This window comes from Artemia franciscana, chromosome 5 (genome assembly GCF_032884065.1).
Source record: "Artemia franciscana chromosome 5, ASM3288406v1, whole genome shotgun sequence".
NCBI classification, from domain to species: Eukaryota; Metazoa; Arthropoda; class Branchiopoda; order Anostraca; family Artemiidae; genus Artemia; species Artemia franciscana.
The window spans coordinates 17,145,143-17,166,414 of NC_088867.1; the positions used below are offsets into that span (position 1 = coordinate 17,145,143).

Here is a 21,272-nt window from a genome sequence, read left to right on the forward strand (position 1 = left end):
AATATGTGTCTCTTTTTTCTTGCATATGCGTCTAATAGAAAAATAGGAACGATACATTTTCATTAAGGCCTCTCATAAATATCGCTTAGTATGGCTTAGATTCACCTCTAATAACAAACTTCCCCTGTTGAATTGCTTGCTAGTGTGGACCATACACATATTTTCACGGTTGCGTGAATATGCATAGTTTTTGCTCAAACAAAACGTGGCATTTTCATTGAAACCTCTCAGATATAACTGACTGCAAAATTATGTCTTTTTCTTGCAGGTGCGTCTAATAGAGCTATAGAAACGATGCATTTTCATTAAGACCTCTCAAATTTGTCTCTTATTATGGCTTAAATTTGCCTTTAATAACAACCCTCCCCCTGAAATTGCTTGCTAGGGTTTGCCAGCCCCATTTTGTCACGGTGACGTGAATATGCATAGTCTTGGCTCAAAAGAACGTTGGTATTTTCATTAAAATCTCTCAAAGATTTCTCTTAATATGGCCTAAATTTACCTGTAATAACAACCCTCCCCCTGGAATTGCTTGCTATGGTTGCCACCTTTCTTTAATTCATGGTTCATTTTGCTCATATTTTATCCTGTGTAAGGTTTTTCACGTTTTGTTTTCCCGTTTGTTAAGTTTTGGCTGCTTTTTCTATGATTGTATAATCTTATAACGTTTATGACGCTTTTATTTTATCTCTGATAGCACATTCAGGTTCCAATTGAGTAAAAGAATATTTTTTTACGGTAAGAACAACCTCTAATATTATCTGATAATATCCTCTAAAGCATTACTGAAAATGCAGGTGCATATCAAAGGTAACCAACTTCTTGTAATTGATTTTCTCTCCTGCACGTCAATTATTGCAGCCATATTTGAACACGCAATCCGTTTAATCACAGTAGTAAGCGGAACAGCGGATTTTCCTTGCATGGAATAGGTTATAACGCTGAAGGTATTGCCCAAATATTAATATTAGAAAGGATTTCATAGTCCAGCTCTCTAGCGCTCCGTTTGATTGATGGGAAATATTTTTCGAATCTTATTGCGGACGATAATCTTTAGATTATAAAGATTTCCTGACAAAAAAAGAAAAACGCATTGAAAGAAAACATCTCTTAAAGTATTATGCAGCATTCCACGTGTGAATCGTCATTACCTATCACCCCACTTATGCGCCCTACTCAGTTACCAGCGGGGATTCCCCATGGTTCCTGAAGAAACAAGTTACGTGAGAATGCGTCATCCTTATCATAAGTGAACATACCCTGTTATGTAAAACACCTGAATCTCTTAGAAAACATACTGTACGTAACGTACAGGTGTATATACGGTTACAGGTGTACTATATTATTGTGTAAGACCTAGGTGTGTGTAATAACATCTTGAGGGGGTAGTAACTCCTAATATACACCCCCTATGGCTGTCGTTGAGAGCAGAGAGGCATCACTACTCATACCAGAATTTAGTGGGGCTTTAATTTTTGTGGTAATAAATGTATTAATGACAAAAAAATTCACATGCCTTGTACTATAAAATATAATAAAATGTTCAACAACAGAGAATCATAATTGAAATATTAATTTTTGAGAGGACCAATGTAATTATATTCCTCACATCTGAAGCATTTTTGATTAGAATAGTTGTCACCATACATAGGAGACTGTAGAATTTTTGTATTGGTCAGATAAAACTATGAACATTTTTTGCAAGTCTAAAGGATTTTCTGGTCTATGATCTACCGTCAAAACGTTCATGGTAATAGTCCCAATAATAGACACTGAAACTTGGGTCACATGTAGTAGATATAAGAAATAGAAAACCCTTTAATTTTTTCAAAACTAAGTTGAACAAAATGGCTATCTCAAAATTTTGATCGGACTACTATGGGGAGAAAAAGGGCGTTGGAGGGGGGCTTGTTTCCCTCCAATCTTTTTGATCACTTTTAAATGACTCTAGAACTTATAATTTTCCTTCAAATGAGCCCTCTTATGATCTTCTTAGTGGGTCAAAACAATCATCCCTGGGAAGAACAAAGAAAAAAAAAAACACAAAAGAACAATAAACAAAGAAATGAAGGATCAGAAATAAAGTGAGAAGAAAAAATGGTAATTATAAGGAGTTCAGTGACAAATTTTTATTTTTGAAAACTGATTAGTGAAGAAAATGAAAAAAACGACCTACTTGGATTATTCTGTTTACACTCACACAATTGCAATTGTTTTATTGTACTCCTTCCCCTCCCTCATTGTAGCCCTGATAAATCTGTTTAAAATTGATGTTGCCTCTGATCGGAATTCTTGACGTTGAGTTTAGTTGAGCTTGTTTTTAGAGTATGTTTTTGTGAGGTTGAGCTGCTATAAAGTTGTAACTTCAGAACTCTATACGATCCGTCAGTTTTGTTCAGTTGTTTATTGAATTTGGTAATTATTCAACGGTTTTGATTCTGCTCCAGTATTTTATTATTTATTTTAATAATCTGAATAGATAAAAGATGAATTTTTTATTTTTCTTTCATAAATTTTTCTTGAGAAAGAAAAACACAAAACCTCTTTTCACTATTCTGTACTAAATAGTTTTATTAGCAGTCTATATTTCTAAGTCAGGACGTATTCAGGGGGGCCCTCGGGGCCCGAATCCCTGGTTCAAACAGGCAAGTTTGTCTAGTCCTCACCACCTGTCGAAAAATTCCTGCATACATGTAAAATTAGTAGCCGAAGTTACAATCGCTTCAGAATATTTTGTGCGCTTAAACAATTAAGCAAATACCAAAAAATATTGAAACTTTTTGTTCTGCCTGCTGACTGACTTTAATTGGAGTTGGTCAGATTTTTCCTCTGAAAGGGTCAAATTCGACTTTAAGGGTCTTTATCTTTTGCATATTTCGTTGTCTATTGGAACTATAGTTAAAAAGAAAAGTTATATCTTAAGTTTAATTTTCTTCTTTTTTCAGTATTACAAGGGATGGATAAGTCTTCTTGGAACTGTTTTATGTGTTGCAGTGATGTTTTTAATGAATTGGCCAACAGCGCTTATTACATTTGGCTGTCTCCTCTGTCTTTACCTTCTGATTGTTTACAGGAAACCAGGTAATGCCTCAATTCTCTCTGGTTTTATTGGTTCTGTTCTACGTTAAAATAGGTCAATAAGTCAAAATCAAACCACAAATGAATATTCTGATTGAAGTGTTTCTGGCCTTGTTGCATAATTGAGCAGAGTGTCATCTCAACGGGCTAAAGAAGACGATATTAGGCGGGACAGGCACGGCGTGGCTGTCACATCGTGAGTTAAGATTCTTACGCTTTAGTCTGGAAGAGGAGGAGGAAATTTGTTTCACGGACCATTTGAAACTCTAAGAAAAAAGGATTTATTATTTGATTTTATTGACAGAAATAAAAATTTTATTATGAGCTATCGTAAAGTTGATTTTGTTCGGCAGCGGCGCATGTCCTTTCTCGCATATACATGTAGATTACGTAACAATTTCATTGATAAAAATAAAATTGTAATATAAATTATAAGAGAGGGATGCAAACGAAATGGATGATAAAATGGCTAGTTAATTTACTTTTGCATGTTGCAATTTCAAATGCTGAGGCTGATTTTTAATGCCTAGGCTAGTTTTAATGTTTAGGCTAATTTTTTTGAAATGCCTTCTATTTCTGTATTAGCCTTACTAGCCGAGTGGGGGGCGCGGTAGACTCGCAATCATGTGTCCGTAAGGGTAGGTGTTCAAGTTCTTGTGCTGCTGATAATTCACGGATACACGTTTTTCTAGAGGGACGAGGCAGAATTAAAAATATTCAGGGTGAGAGGTTGATAATAAAAAAGAAACAAATTTCACTTGACACTATGATTATGAAGTACCCATATATTCAAGAAAACTTGAGATTTGGTGAGTAAATGTGGGTACCATGACCACCCCCCCTGCGTACATCATTGGGTCATGGCACATACCCATTTCTTTAAAATGAATTAGCGCGCCAGAGCTGAGCTTAAAACTTGTACCTATATAATTGTCTACGTCATTAACTCTCGGCGAATTACTAATCCTCAGCTTTGAAAATAGTCGTGTTATGTCGTACAAAGGGTGTTTAAAGCCAAATTCTCAGCTATATTTCAGCTATATTTCAGCTAGATTTCTCAGTCTATAATCGACAAGTTTAGTTGCATCATGACAATCCTACACGTAGCTTTGGTAAGTCTATCCTGTTTTGTCTTATGGCGGGGTGATCGTTTTTAAACTTTCAGGAATGTTTTCTTTTTGAGGGGGGATAAGGGGACTCTGAATTTTGCTTTGGGGGGAAGAGGGGAAAATAATTTTTGTTTGATTCTCCCAAAGGTTATACCCTATGTTTGTGCTTTTTGTGCCAGTAATCTGATAGTTTCCTTGACTAGTATAATAGAGGAAAGGCCTTAGTTTGAATCGAAAGTATGCTGCAAACTAAAATAGTGTTAAATGAAATTTGATAAAACTACGCATTACTTTGAAAAAATAAATATTTGGCATGTTTTTATTTTTATTACCTCGCCGATATTTGGCGTCGAAACGGAATATCACCTGTATAGAAACAGAGTCACAACACTGACTAATATCTAATGGGGTTTCCAAGTAATGGGTTTCCAAGGGAGTCTAGGGGGTTTCCAAGTAAGTAATTAGATTTGATTACTGAATGGATAATGATAATGAGTTAATAAATAAAAAAGAACATATACTAGTTGAAGGTTTTTTTGGGGTGGAGGGGGCTTTCGACATTTATTTCTTATAATTTTTGCATGCACTGATCCTCATTTTTGTCAATATTCTTGTGCTAGAAAAAATTTAGGTGTCAATCAATTTCCCGTACTCTAAGATATACTAAATTTAAAGCTATTAACTCCCTTAAACTGTCATCTGAATGGCTTAAATCTAGCTTTAAGTGCACCCCATAGTAGCGATATCTTTGGTATTTTCCTATATCTAAACAAAATTGATCTACTTTTTTAAATGTTTTCAAATCTAAGGTTTTTCCAACTCAAGAGACTGTAGTTCAAATCACATGTCGTGATCACAACTCACAACTTCAAATCACAACTTCATCCCTGAAAAGAGGCAACTATTGAGGCAAATATAGCCAAGAAACTAACATAGTTTTAAGCTCTATTGGCCCCCTGTGGCTCCTTACTTTAATCAGTTGTTAGCAGCTGTTTGATTTTTATTCCTAATGTCTCAACAACTATGTTTTAAAGTAATAACTTATTGATTTAACGCTATGATCATTTGTCCGTCACTAAATTCAGATAGGTAATGTAACATATTTATTATTATTAGTTCATACACTAGAACGAATAAACTAAAGGAGTAATCATTGCTAGAAGGTTGACTAATTAAATCACACAAGCTGAATAAAAAAATAGAGAGGGAAAAGCCGAAGAAGGAGAAGAAAAAGAGAAAAAAATTGGTCATGACATATACCAGAAATCCCCTCTTATCCTGTGGTACGACTAAAAATTTGGATTTAAATAAGAAAACCATCTCAGGAAAACTAATGGCGTCTGGAAGGTTGTTCTAAAGGCATATCCATATGCTAAAAATGTAGCCAATCCTCGCTTTATTCCTCTTTTCATATACTACCCTATCTTCAATTCTATTGCGACTGGAAATTCAAGGAAAATTGCTCACCCTCCTCGTAGAAAATCTCCCGCCGCAGAACATTCCCCCTGTGCAGTAATAGCGATAATACTTTTTTAATTATCCCCCCCTCTGAACTTTTCAAACACTTGATAAGCTCCCCAGGGAAATCCCCTCCCCCCGTAGAAAAATTCCCCATGGAAAATTTCCCTCCCCAGTAAAAAATTCTCGCAAAGAAAAATTCTGTCTCATCAAAATGCCCTCCTGCGGAAAATTCTTCCCGACAATTCCCTCTTGGAAAATCTTCCCCAAGTGTAAAATACCAATCGGATTTCTAAATTTAACAGGTTTATTAATTTACCCGTTGGGTATCGGTGGATGATAATCACTCTCGAAATAATGTCAATAATATATTTGAACGGAAGGAACTGTCAAGTATTTGTGTTCAGGGTATCTAGTTCCAGTCACCGCCAAAAGTATTAAAAAGGCCTTGGCGGTTGGGGGGGAGGGGGGGCTAAGCCATGCCTAAGACCTTCGCAAGAACGTATTCAACAACCTCTTAAAGTTTATTGGCGATCCGATGAACCGTGAAGTAATGCTTACGATACAGTTATGTGAACTATGTAAAATGTGTTTCTTTTTTGTTTGCATTGCTGCACTGTTAATCAGATCACCAAGAACTTTCAAATGTTGTTGAATATCCTCTTGCGAAGATTTTCGGCTAAATATGCCTCCTCATGGACTTCTTAGTACTTTTCACGCAGACTGGTATTAGAAACGATGAACACAAATGCTGGAGAGTTGAGGAGAAATTTTCTGGAGAGGAATTTCCCGTGGCCAATTTTTTAAACGCTTTATCAAACAGTTCGTGGTAACGAACTGTAGTAAGGAGCGACCCGGCTCAATAGTAAACGAAACTCTAAAAAACGAAATTTTGATACTAATAGATACATCAAAAGAATCAAATTTTTATGCTGATTTCAAATATATGAGTTCCATTAAATTTAGTCTTACTCATCAAAACATACGAGCCTGAGAAAATTTGCCTTGTTTTGGAAAATAGGGGGAAACACCCCCTAAAAAATATAGGATCTTAACGAAAATCATACCATCGCATTCAGCGCATCAAAGAACCCTACTGTAAAAGTTTGAAGCTCCTGTCTACAAAACTGTGGAACTTAATATTTTTTGCCAGAAGACCGATCACGGGTGCGTGTTTATTTGTTTGTTTGTTTGTTCGTTTATTGCTTTTTCCCCAGGGGTGATCGCATCTACCAAGTGGTCCTAGAATGTCGCGAGAGGGCTCATTATAACGGAAATTAAAATATCTAGTCCCCTTTTTAAGTGACCAAAAAATCGGAGTGCACCTAGGCCCCCTCCCACGGTCATTTTTCCCAAATTCAACAGACCAAAATTTTGAGATAGCCATTTTGTTCAGCATAGTCGAAAAACATAATAACTATGTCTTTGGGGCTGACTTACTCCCCCACAGTCCCGGGGGAGGGGCTGCAAGTTACAAACTTTGACCAGCGTTTACATACAGTAATGGTTATTGGGAAGTATACAGACCTTTTCAGGGTTTTTTTTCGGTTGGGGAGGGAGGGTTGAGGAGAGGGGCTACGTAGGAGGATCTTCCCTTGGAGGAATTTGTCATGGGAGAAGAGAAATTCCATGAAGGGGGCGCAGGATTTTCTAGCACTATTTAAAAAACAATGAAAAAATAAATATGAAAAAGTATTTTTCCACTGAAAGTAAGGACCAGAATTAAAACTTAAAACAAACAGAGATTATTACGCATATGGGGGGCTCATCTCTTTCTAAATACCTCGCTCTTTACGCTAAAGTGTTTTTAGTGATTTCAACTATTTATTCTACAGCCTTCGTGATTCAGGGGGTCAGTCTTAAAGACTTGGGAGAAAATTAAAAATTTAATGTAAAGAGCGACTTATTAACGATGGGACAAACCCGCGCATATACACAATAAAAATATACGAATATAGAAGTTCGCTACGTAAGTTAATTTGTAAGTTACGTATATTTTTTACTAATAAAAACGTTTCTATAATAAAAACGTTTCTTAGAATTAAAAATTCTAGTTGCCTTTTTAAGTAACTGAAAAATTGAAGGTCAACTAGGCCTCCTCCCCCACCCTTTTTCTCAAATTCGTCTGATCAAAACTAAGAGAAAGCCATTTAGCAAAAAAAAAAAATTAAAACACCAATTTCCTTTTAATTATTCATTTGCGGAGAGCCAAAATCAAACATGCATTAATTCAAAAACATTCAGAAATTAAATAAAAAAACAAGTTTTCCAACTGAAAGTAAGGAGCGACATTAAAACTTAAAACGAACAGAGATTACTCCGTGTATGAAAGGGGCAGTTTCCTCCTCAACGTCTTGCTCTTTACGCTAAAGTTATTTACTGTTTTATAAAGTACAATTGAGAGAAAGAAGAAAGAGTCAAACTCTAGCGTAAAGAGCGGGACGTTGAGGAGGGAACAGTCCCTTTCATACACGGAGCAATCTCTGTTCGTTTTAAGTTTTAATGTCGCTCCTTACTTTCAGTTGGAAAACTTGTTTTTTTTATTTAATAAATTTAAAAATACGATTATTATTATTAATACGTGGGTTGGGGAGATTTTCCCCAGGGATAACTTTGAAAGTATTTGTATGGATTTAGTGAACTAGCTTCCAAATAATTATGTATTGTTTGTGGCTTTTTTTTCAACCCTCATTTTTCTGGGACATCTATTTGATTTTACAAAGCTAAAAATTGTTCTTATGCGTAAAAAAAAAGTCTTATGCGTCAATTTATACATTTTTCTAATGATTTGTTATATATTCCCATCTTATTCGTAGTTCCTTATGTCCATTCAAATAGGTAATGAGAGGATATCTGGCCCGTGCCCCTTCCCTTAAGTCTTAAATTTTTACGATATTCCCTGTAACAACTTCCATATAATTTATTTATTTTCGCCTTCTTTATTCCGCCCCCACTCCCTCCAAAATGAAATTCTACTTATTTAACTACTTGTGTGACATTCCCATATATGGGATCGGATCCCATCGAAATATGGGATAGAAATATTGATATTAATAACAGACCTTTTTTCCTGTGATTTAAGACCGAAATTTGAACAAAAGGTGAAAAAAAATTGACTCAGTGTTTTTTAATTTCCCGTTCAAAGGAAGAAGAAATGATGAATAATAAAATTAGAAAAATGATTGCAATACAAAAACACAGTACATGGACAACAAACAGCTAACAACTAACAAATTAAAAAAAAGTTATGCGGCTTTTGGAAAATAAAGAACTTAATAATTATGTGTTTTCTTTCTTTTTTTTTTCTGTAGAGCCAAACTGGTATCCAGATGATAAATCTGGAGTTCCTAAGAGTAATTTCATTAATATTAATTATATTAATACGATAAAGAGTAGTTGAATTGTCTAGTAACTGATCCGCAGCGCAAGTTGATATGAAAAGTAGAAAGTCAGTTTCGAATTGAATAATATTAATAATATGTATTAAGTAATTAATTTCATTATTAATTTATTTATTAATTATTAATTTATTTTATTTTATTATTCATTTGATATTTTATCATTGTCAATTAATTATTTATTATTTCTTCAAATTATTTTATTATTAATTAATTCTTTTATTAATTCATTCATTAATTACTAATAAATGAGGGGAAAATGCAGGTTCACAACTTATCAGACTTACGCATGAGACGTTCATCTTTTATACCATACCAATATTTAAAAATTTTGGCCCTGGAAAGAACTAGCCATGCCAATGCACAGGGAAAGGGACATCTCACAAGAATCCTCGGAAAAATTTCCTTTCTGAAGCTAGTATTTTTGTGTTCTTCACTAAAAAAAAAAAAAAAAAAAAAATTAAATTAAATTAAATTAAACATAGTTTTATTCTTCGGAACAAAAATAATGGTTATTTACTATGAATAACAAAGCAGGAAAAAAGACCCGCAGTTAAGTAAATTCAGCAACAATTTCTCGCAATGGGTCTATACGAGACAAAAATCTTCTTCTCAAATTTCGATATTTCTTAAACGGAATAGCGGTAGTCTCAGAAGACATCCGAGTTCCTTTTCTAACCATCGTCACTGTTCTTTCAGATGTAAATTGGGGCTCAAGTACTCAAGCTCAGATATATAAGTCATCGCTTGCCTCTGTCTATCAGTTGGTTTATCTTGAAGAGCATATTAAGAATTACCGACCTCAGATTCTCATCCTCTCTGGAAACCCTGCGTCAAGAAGCCCATTGATTGATTTTGCCAATCTTATTTGTAAAAAGCAAGGATTAATGCTTTGTGGCCATATTACCAAGGTAAAGAAGCTTTTCGGGTTGATTTATTAGGCTAGATTCTGAGAAGAAGTGAATTTCTAATCGGTAGCCAGATTTCGCATCTACCTGATGACAAAATGTCTTACTATGGGTGAATATTTGTTTCTTCTTGTTTCTACTCTTGGGCAAAATCTTAGCTTCCTGATTATATACCAGGAAAAACGCGCTATTGGTATTCTTTTTTACATAATTTTATTATGTATGTCTAAAATAAACACACTTAACTTTTTTTTACTTGAGGAAATCGGGTTCAAAGACCAGAGAATTCCGCTTTCAATCAGACAGAGCCTGATTTTGCATAGCTGTTTCGCTTGATCATTCTCACTAGAAAAAGGTTGAATGTCATCTATTATAACTTCGCTTTAGTCAACCCTGGGCAAATACAGATATATTAGGGATCTTTTTCTTTTTCGGGTTATTTGCCGCATCGCCATCTACATCAAACACGTACAACAAGCCGTAAGTGCTTTCCCAAGTGGGTCACCATCTTTTCTGTGTCAATTAAAGGTAGGTTTGAAGGAATAACGGGTGGATTGGATATGCCCTTGTTCAATATATTTTGTTGTAATCGATTGCAATACCTTGCATTGAACGTGAGGATAATGTCCTCTTCGGGGAGACGAATTTGCAACACCGAATAAAGCGGTTTTTCAAATACGCTTTCCTAGACGAGTAATCAGAGTGACCCTATATGTTTTCGTTTCTCCGAAGAAAATTGTGGTGGAAGGAGGGGAAGATCCTTAGATTGAAATGAGTGGAAATACTTGAAGAGTACTGTTGTGTGACTAGAAAATGGAGCCAACTGAGAATATTACGTCAACGGAAAAGCCACGTGGCTGAAAATTGTAAAATCGTTCAACTAAAATTCATGTACGGTACAATATAAAAGCAAGGGAAAACTTTAGCCGGAAAAACTCACTCATAGCTAGAGAAACTCTTTTAACTAACTTACGTATATTTAAATTTATAAACAAGGAGGCTTCTTTATGGGTTTCGTTCTAGGAAAATTATGATCATATGTAGCAGATCTATGAAAAAAATCTTTCGTTCTCTCCATCTCTCTCCTCCTTCTCCTTCCGTTTGCCTCAATCTATCCCCTCCTTCTCCTCCTCCCCATATCTTCCTCTGTCTCCCGTTCACATAAAATATGCTGCTATCATTTTATTTATTTACTTCTGAATATGTAAGATTGTTTTCATATTAATTTTTTTTATCATTTTCCTAGAAATTAGCTTACACAACCACCATAATATCAACCGTAATTAGTTGACATTTTTCATATTTTTTGCCGTTTTCTTACTTTCCGCGCAAGTAATGATGACTAGTTTTTGTTGCTCAATAAGTTTTTTTTTTTTTTTTATCAAAATGACAAACAATTCTGAATAAATAAACAGGATTTTATGGGAATCTAATTAGTTTGTCTATATTAGACCTTTGCTCAGGCGCTCGGGGAAAATATGTATAATGTTCTATCAGGTTGAATGCTTTACAGTTGAAAGTATATCATAATAAATGCGTGTCATAATAATAATATATATCATAAGAAATGCGTGATTTTAGAAAAATGTTGCCGAAAACTTTCAAGACTGAAAACTCAACCCCCCCTTTTTTTCTAGACTATGTTGCAAGCACAATTTAGTGTTTTTTTTAGCTATGAGACTATCCATATTTTTAATTTATATTCAGGATGACTGAACTGCTTACCCTATATACCTTATTATAATACCCTAGGTCTAGGTCTAATGCCCTATTCAATAAATCTCGTTTCAGTCGGTGTTATAAAGAACACGATAGTAAAGTTAGACTGAATATTCAAATTTAAATAGTCAACTAGGACTGGTCCAGATTGACTACTCTCTCTCAATTTATTAAGACGTCAATACAATATTTTACTAATGTGCCGTATAGTTGCATCTTCCAGTTCCTCGGCAATTTCATCCATGGCCTCCAGTTCAAAACCTCCTTAGTTCATATTTTTATGCTTTCTCCACTTTTTTTTACATTCGTTTTGTTTTCATATGATCCATCACTCAGATAATACTTGTATAAGCCCCTTCTCTCTATTATGCATAAAGCTTTTTCACTAATATTCCTAGCTTTCAGTCCTAACTTTCTTCCCTAAGACACCATTAGCAACTTCACAAATTGTTTTCCTAAAATATTTCCATCTATCTTCCACATTGTCAAATTTTAAACTCTCCAGTTTAGTATTCAAATGTTTCTGAAAAGTTTCTCTCAAATTTTTATCTTGGAGTCTACTAACATCATAACGTGCCGGCAGGTAGCTACTCTTCCGAAATTTGAACGTTAAATTAAACCCTAGACACTACCAGATAGCGATCTTTAGTTTTAACATCAATAATAGCACTCCTGTATGCCCTAGTATATTATATTAATCCTGCCAGTCTTTGGTTTACAATAACATAATCAATAAGTTTGCTGTACTACCACACGTAAATACCATGTTAACTGATGAGGCCATTTTATAACCAAACACCGTATTGGTTATAACTATTGGTTATACCTACAAAATTGCCACAGTCTGGAGCCATTGCTGTTGTCTTTTCCTTCACCAAATTTACCTGGGCTAGGATACCATCCCTATTTCTACTGATCTGGGCGTTAAAATCTAATAAAAGCACCATTTTTCCACCGGGAACCCTGTCTGTTTGCTTGTGTAATTGTAAGTAAAATTCATCTGAATCAGTAGTATCTCCGTCAGTCGGCTCTCCAGGGGATATAGTAGTAAAACTGATAACCTGAACTTTTTAGTTATAAAATGAGTGACTAGTACAGCCGTTTTTTGAGAAAGAGACGTATATACAAAAACACAGTTTCGAGAAAACTGGGTTTAAAAATTCTAGGAACTTCACTTCACTGGAGAGCAAATAAGCCTGTAGTAAAGGTTTTTAAACTTAATTTGGGGTTTTTGATACTGCAGAATTCGATAGGCGGCTTTTCAAGTATATCCAAACTTAGGAAGTTGTCCATTTGGTCTTTACGTCTCTTTCCCTAGAAACTTGAAAAACATACGCCCTTCTGAACAAACGAAAATTGGATATACGTCTCTTCAGTTTTCTGTTCAGTTGGATGTAAGTCTTTTACTTATATGGTCAGTTGGTTATACGTCTGTTCACGCCGATATGGCAAGGCTGGATATACACACCTGCTGGATATACAAGTTGCTGAAGAGCTAAGGACAATGTATTTATTTCAGGTAAAAATGATAAAAAAAAAAACTAAGAAAGTAAACACTTCTAGTTGACTGAACCCCACAAGTCTTCATTCTCTGTTGACGTTGGCATATTTTGCCAAAACTCGCGATCGACTCGATTTGCCATCAAGGGAACTAGCTTTTCAAGTATGACGGCAAGTTTCTTACTCTGTACACCTCTTGGCTTTGACATCATCGAGGGGAAAAGTTGACAATCGAACCTTCGCTGTAGGAAATCCCATTTTTGAGGAGGTTCGTCTAAGTCGGTTTTCACGGACATGGTCTATTTGCCTCTGACAAAAGAAATCTGCACAATATCAGCTAAGTTACATGGCATTTTTTTCGTGTTTCTTCCTGACTTCCACAATCTGAAATCTCTACAGTACATTTTCAGGATTTTATTTTTTCCCCGGGCTTGGAAAATAAGCTCGTTTAGGCTCTGGTAAGAGCATACGGCTTTGGTGCGACGGATCTTTGACTCGATGTTGGCATGGACTGTGTCCGCACTCATGTGACTATGGCCTTTTGTCAAGTAACGAAGATCAATTCGGTTGATTGTGCTTTCTGAGGCGTTGACAATCTGAACCAAAGCAGTGTAGAGTGTCCAATTCTTGTTTTGGGCGGTACAGTTGTCACAGCACAGTATGATGTCTTTCACTCCAAGAACAGCCTGAACTTTAATGAATTTGTGAAGAACACTTGCAATGTTCTCCGCATTTCTTCCAGCAGTTGCCTCGTGCCAAGTCACACAATAAGAGGGACAAGTCGGATGCCTTGTCCCAACTGGTGCAAAGGTCTCATTGAAGGTATCGAGAAGACTGATGAAAAAAGCGTCTTTTGAAGACGGCATCATGGGCAGAAGAAGGATCTTCTGCAAGTCCAAGCTGAAAACCATTTCCGTGTTTTTCCATATACGATCGGCGTCAGTAGCGTAAAGGTTGCTCACTTTTATATACTTCTCTTGATGGTTTTCCAGCTTTGTTACCTCAAGTTCAGAGGCTGATCCGGCACTGATTTCAGCTGATAGGTGTGAGCAGGTATCACATTCATCAATAGAATGCATTTTCAAGGAGACATGTTGTTTCTTCAGTTCTTCTCGATACATATTCAGACAAATCTCCACTCCGAGATTTTTTTCTTTAAAATCCTTTACTAGGAAAGTAGTGGTAATTTCCCTTGAGAGATATTTCATGTTAGGACAGTGCTCGTGCCTATAGTGCGTCATAGAAGGCTCAAATGTCTTAATGTGTTGTCTAACGAGCATTTTTCGTGCTTCTCCATAAATCTTTGCATTCTCTCTCGCAGCCATTCCTCGTTTGTCCACCATTCCACTGAGTTTGAGTGGATCTTCTTCGTACTTGCGAAGAACATGCTGAATGATCTTGTCGGATTTCGGATGGTAGCCCAGGATTGCCAAAAACGTTTGTTTGCAGACCTGCTTCAGTTCAGAATCAACTGGGAAGTAAAACATTGTAGATCTATTCCTTCTGATAGAAGAATTTTCTGTAATTTTGACTCGCCTTCGCTTTGGCTTGCTGGCTGTGATGTATCGCATAAGCCACTTGATTTTCTCCTCAAATCCTAACGACCAAAAAGATTGGTTTAGCCTTTCTCGTAACTCCTGGGTAATAAGTGAGCACTGAAGCTTACATTTCCCCAAATCACACCCAGAGAGAATGGGTCTTTCTTTGATCAAAGACACTTCTTCGTCAATCTCAATAACTGGTTTTGCAGCTAGCTGAATACGCGAACTTGTTGAAAGAGTAGGTGGACTAAGCTCATTTTGACTGATAAGTGACCTGGGCTGGTCAGCTTCAGTGTCAAGTAGTCCCTCTGCTAATGGCAGGGCATCCTTAGTAGCATCAGCTGAGAGGACTTGGATAGAAGACAAATTAGAAGTATTGTTCATCGAGAGAGCCTGATCTTCTTGGATGTCACTTGATAACGCTGCTGATACTGCAAAACTGAGGCTGTCTAAATCGTCTCGCAAAGCATGATTGAGAAGGGGTGCAAAGCTCATATCATTCATTTCAGTAAGAATATCTGTTAGGCCGGAGATGTCCATATCTTCTACTTCTCCGTTGGGTGCCTGAAGCTCTGGATCCATGCGAACATCAAAGGTTTCTTGAAGTGTCAGCTGCTGCTCATACTCCAAGTTCATCTCAGTTCTCCCAACGAAAATGTCTGTTTCGGTTAATCGAGATTTGTTCGTGTCACCAATCTCTTTGTCGTGCGAAATTTCAGCTTCGTAATGTTCTACAATGATCCCAGTATCTTTTATTTCTTGAATTGTTGACTGGTTGGAACTGGATACGTCCGGCATTTCAATCTTAGCCCTAAAAGAAAAAAAAGATAGTTCCAACTCAGGAAATTGCTACCAACCAATTGCTATTTATAGCAATTTTTGCTTACCAGTCACTTCCAATTCTGCTTGCCAAATACTTCCAAACAACTAACAGCGCGAGTGTAACATTTCTCAGTCACCTTTATTCCAAGGCAACCGTCCGCCTACTCGTTGACTACTCGTTGACTACTCGTTGATAGACTTTTGCCTATCTTCTAAACCACTTGGCGTCTTGTAAAAAAGAATAAGGCATATGCATTAAGAACAACATAATATTTCAGTGAAAAGGACCCTCAACCCTTGATTACCACTTGTCTTACAGTACAAGAGAATCAAATCAAGCGAAAATAGTAAAGCCAATAAATCCAACAGCACTGCAAAAGTCAGACAACTAGACTTGAGTTAACTAAGTGTTAGTCAAGCAAACTTAAAGTTTAACTGAAAAGCAAACTTATGTTTGTATCATTCAACTGAATATACTTCATTAGATAGATAGATGGATAAGTGTATTCCAAAAGCCCATGGGCCATATACACACAAAAGTATAAATAAATGACAAACAAGCAAGGAAATCAAACAACAGTACAAATTACAAACACGCACTTGTATATTAATGAATTAATGACTCTATTTAAAGCCATTTTTTTCAGGCCGTATACATACATATACAACAACAAACAAACTAAATCATGTAACACTCGACTTTCAAATAATAAGACCATGCTGATGGATTATGCTGATTGCGTTAAGGGATTTTTTTTCACTTTTTGCTCTAATATAACGTTCAGAATATCTACAGTCGCCCTCAAAGCGCAAAATTCTACTATTACGAGGAAAATTGGAATCTCAGTACAAACGCTTCTTTTCTGTGGTCAGTGGTTAGCTCCAGGAAGTTGGCACACTGCGTGAACGGTTGTTTTTCGTGAATTGTTTTCGTGAACTGTTGAATAGTTGCTTTTCGCGATACTGCACTGACAAAAGCTGCTTTTGTATAGATAGAAATAGATAAATAGAGATTTGTGCAGTTAAAGCTTTCATAAACCACAGTGAAATTCCACTATTTGAGAATTGGTTATTCATGAATAGCTGAAAAAACCAAAGTAACGCATTTGCATCGGGTCTTCAAGCATCTTTAAGTTAATAAGTCATGGGTACCTAAATTTCCAATCACTTTCCTTTTCAGTTAAACTTTAACAAAGACAAATCAGATTTCTCCTTACCTTTTGACGGCTATGTCACGAGCCATTTGAACCAAGGTCCGAGCTCTTTGAGACTTGTTCCTTCACAAAGCTTTGGATGAGCTAAGACAAGTTCACTAAAACTTAAATAGTACTGTCTTAGCTCTACAATTGAAACAGACGAACGGTGATGTGAGAGACGTATGTCAATACGTCTGTTCGTCATCGTATGCTCGTCCAGACGTCTGTTCGTCATTGTATGTTCGTCTAGACGTCTGTTCGTCATCGTATGTTCGTCTAGACGTCTGCTCGTCATCGTATGTTCGTCTAGACGTATGTTCGTCACCAGACGAACCCGACTGAGAGAAACGTATGTCAACCAACGTTTATAATATATCATTATAATACGATCATTTGAAACAGAAGTAAGTGCATTTTCTTGGTAAAAGACAAAGACGTATATCCATCCACGTGACAAAAGAATCAGCTTTGATAGGGTTTAGGATATACGTCTTTTTCAAAAAGAAAAAGTTGGTAAAAGCAAGAGAATTTGTGGATATACGTCTGTTCACAAAATTCAACTTCTAAACCGTTTAACTTAGAAAAACATAGATTGCACCAATGGAAAGAGCGCGAAAATTTAACATAGAAAGTACTAGTATCTCAATTTTTTCCAAAATGGCGTTTACGTCTGTTTCACAAAAAACGGCTGAGTATTCACATCATTATAACTTCCCAGCCTAACAGGACTTAGCAACTACCTTATTCATCATGAGCCATACTCCCGGTCTATATACTCTATCCTTCCTGCCTGTGTAAACAAATTCTATGTCACCTAATGTCATGCTTCCTATTCCTGGAATATGAGTTTCTGAAATTCATATTAAGTCCAGTGTGGATCGTCTCAATTCGTCAGTTAAAATGTCGATACGATGGTTATTTTTAACGCCAAAACACTCCAAATTCAAATTTTTATGTTTTTTAAATCATTGAAATTATTTTGGCCTCAGGAAAAGCAATGGTCCCGGATGCAGGACGGGGACCAACACATCTTCTCAAGTCTACACAGAAGCGCTTAAGCCGGCTTAGGACCTATTCTTTGTCACAACATGGTTTTCAGAACTTGACGATGCTCTTCTGTCAACAAGAGTCGAAATCCTGCACAGAGCGTCTCAAGCCTATTACCTCCGACCCATCATATATTCATGCCTACATATATTATACTACTAAGGGGAGGCTACGCAAAGCTGATAAATTAGCTAGGAAGAGATCTTTTCGGCCTGAAAATGCCAACCAAAACAGACTAAGCCTAGAAGAATTGTCCATTAATCAGAATTCTGTGTTAATGATGTGTCGTTTATTTTCATACACTAACCCTTTTATGAAATTAAATAGAAAAAAAAACAAAGTTTTTCAACAAAAAATAAGGACCTACATTAAAACTTTAAACAAACGAATTTTTTTAATATATGAGGGGGGCTTCCCCCCTTAAACCCCCCTCTCTTTACGCCAAAGTTTGATATTTTTCCCAATTCCTTGAGACACACTTCATAAGCATGAGGGCCGTTTAATTAGAATAAAAGCTTTGTCAAAGTAATAGAGACGTTAGTTTAATGACCAAGGGATTTAGGAGGGTATAGTCCCACTCAAATATGGACTAATTTCTTTCTCTTTAAATTTTGCTCTGTACTTTAAGTTGTAAAAACCAATTTTTAAAAGTTTTATTTCTGTTTGTTTATCAGATCATGCCGGAAAATCCGGCTCCCTCAAGATGGTTTCAGGCACCATCCCCTTTCCCCACTCTGCACCCACCGACACTCTTTCATAACAGGTGGTTGTAAATTGAAAAAAAAGGCTTATTATTCTTAGTAGACGGCCATTATATTTCAGGAATCGTTCTTAAAGAATTGGGACAAAAAATCAAAACTTTGGCGCAAAGAGCAAGTTTTTGAGGAAGCGGAAATCCCTTTCATATACGTAATAATTTCTGTCTGTTTACGTTTTGATGTTGCTCCTTCTTTTCAGTTGAAGAAACTTTTTTATAATTTAATTTCTGATCGCTTTGAACATCACAGAGAAATCCGGCTCCCCCCCTCAATGAAAAAATCCTTCACCCACGGGAAAAATCCACCGTGAAAAGATATTTACACGTAAAAACCCCCTCCCCCCTTCCCATGGAAATTCCCCCAAGACAATTCCATCCTGAAAATTTCTTGCAGATGATGTGGGGTGAAATTTTTCTTAGTGCACTTTCATTTGAAAAAGACTTTAATTTCTGATTGTTTTTAAAATCATGCCGGTAATCCCCTTCTCGGTGGAAAAGATTCCCAGCAAAAAGGCAGCAAAATAGTGTTTTCCAGCAAGGGTTTTTTAGGGGGAGGGGTACAAAAGATGCTTTGAAAAACGTGTCAAAAATGTGAAATTGATATTTTCTGCGGGGAGGGGGTGACTATTTTCCAGGGGTGTTAACACCGACCACCGAAAAAGGACAAGTGAAGATAAAAAAGAACGCTATATTTTTTAAATAAAAAGTACGGGCCAACGAGGCATGTTCAATGCCGATAAAAACCAGAAAAGAACAGGAACGTCTAACATTAAGAAAAAAGGGACTGAGAGTAATCAAGTGAAGAAGAGAAGGGGAAATATCAGAATTGTTTCTCGTTAAAACTAAAAGTGGAAGAGCGCACCAATGGAAAGAGCGCGAAAATTTAACATAGAAAGTACTAGTATCTCAATTTTTTCCAAAATGGTGATTACGTCTGTTTCACAAAAAACGGCTGAGTATTCACATCATTATAACTTCCCAGCCTAACAGGACTTAGCAACTACCTTATTCATCATGAGCCATACTCCCGGTCTATATACTCTATCCTTCCTGCCTGTGTAAACAAATTCTATGTCACCTAATGTCATGCTTCCTATTCCTGGAATATGAGTTTCTGAAATTCATATTAAGTCCAGTGTGGATCGTCTCAATTCGTCAGTTAAAATGTCGATACGATGGTTATTTTTAACGTCAAAACACTCCAAATTCAAATTTTCATGTTTTTTCAATCATTGAGATTTTTTGGCCTCAGGAAAAGCAATGGTCCCGGATGCAGGACGGGGACCGACACATCTTCTCAAGTCTACACAGAAGCGCTTAAGCCGGCTTAGGACCTATTCTTTGTCACAACACGGTTTTCAGAACTTGGCGATGCTCTTCTGTCAACAAGAGTCGAAATCCTGCACAGAGAGTCTCAAGCCTATTACCTCCGACCCATCATATATTCATGCCACAAATATTATTCTACTAAGGGGAGGCTACGCAAAGCTGATAAATTAGCTAGGAAGAGATCTTTTCGGCCTGAAAATGCCAACCAAAACAGACTAAGCCTAGAAGAATTGTCCATTAATCAGAATTCTGTGTTAATGATGTGTCGTTTATTTTCATACACTAACCCTTTTATGAAATTAAATAGAAAAAAAAACAAAGTTTTTCAACAAAAAATAAGGACCTACATTAAAACTTTAAACAAACGAATTTTTTTAATATATGAGGGGGGCTTCCCCCCTTAAACCCCCCTCTCTTTACGCCAAAGTTTGATATTTTTCCCAATTCCTTGAGACACACTTCATAAGCATGAGGGCCGTTTAATTAGAATAAAAGCTTTGTCAAAGTAATAGAGACGTTAGTTTAATGACCAAGGGATTTAGTAGGGTGCAGTCCCACTCAAATATGGACTAATTTCTTTCTCTTTAAATTTTGTTCTGTACTTTAAGTTGTAAAAACCAATTTTTAAAAGTTTTATTTCTGTTTGTTTATCAGATCATGCCGGAAAATCCGGCTCCCTCAAGGTGGTTTCAGGCACCATCTCCTTTCCCCACTCTGCACCCACCGACACTCTTTCATAACAGGTGGTTGTAAATTGAAAAAAGGCTTATTATTCTTAGTAGACGGCCATTATATTTCAGGAATCGTTCTTAAAGAATTGGGACAAAAAATCAAAACTTTGGCGCAAAGAGCAAGTTTTTGAGGAAGGGGAAATCCCTTTCATATACGTAATAATTTCTGTCAGTTTACGTTTTGATGTTGCCCCTTATTTTCAGTTGAAGAAACTTTTTTTATAATTTAATTTCTGATCGCTTTTAACATCACAGAGAAATCCTGCTCCCCCCCCCTCCATGAAAAAATCCTTCACCCACGGGAAAAATCCACCGTGAAAAGATATTTACACGTAAAAACCCCCTCCCCCCTTCCCATGGAAATTCCCCCAAGACAATTCCATCCTGAAAATTTCTTGCAGATGATGTGGGGTGAAATTTTTCTTAGTGCACTTTCATTTGAAAAAGACTTTAATTTCTGATTGTTTTTAAAATCATGCCGGTAATCCCCTTCTCGGTGGAAAAGTTTCCCAGCAAAAAGGCAGCAAAATAGTGTTTTCCAGCAAGGGTTTTTTAGGGGGAGGGGTACAAAAGATGCTTTGAAAAACGTATTAAAAATGTGAAATTGATATTTTCTGTGGGGGGGGGGGGGTGTGTGACTATTTTCCAGGGGTGTTAACACCGACCACCGAAAAAGGAC

General features: G+C 36.4%; 1 protein-coding gene across 1 annotated transcript in view; it reads left to right on the forward strand.

The window, feature by feature from the left end:
- The window catches only part of LOC136027039 (bumetanide-sensitive sodium-(potassium)-chloride cotransporter-like), a 201,629-nt gene that overhangs the window by 135,502 nt on the left and 44,855 nt on the right, over positions 1 to 21,272 (forward strand). Inside the window, exons 12-13 of the mRNA XM_065703960.1 lie at positions 2,946 to 3,081; positions 9,743 to 9,954. Of these exons, the coding sequence (XP_065560032.1) occupies positions 2,946 to 3,081; positions 9,743 to 9,954 (348 nt within the window). The remainder of the gene's footprint in view (positions 1 to 2,945; positions 3,082 to 9,742; positions 9,955 to 21,272) is intronic.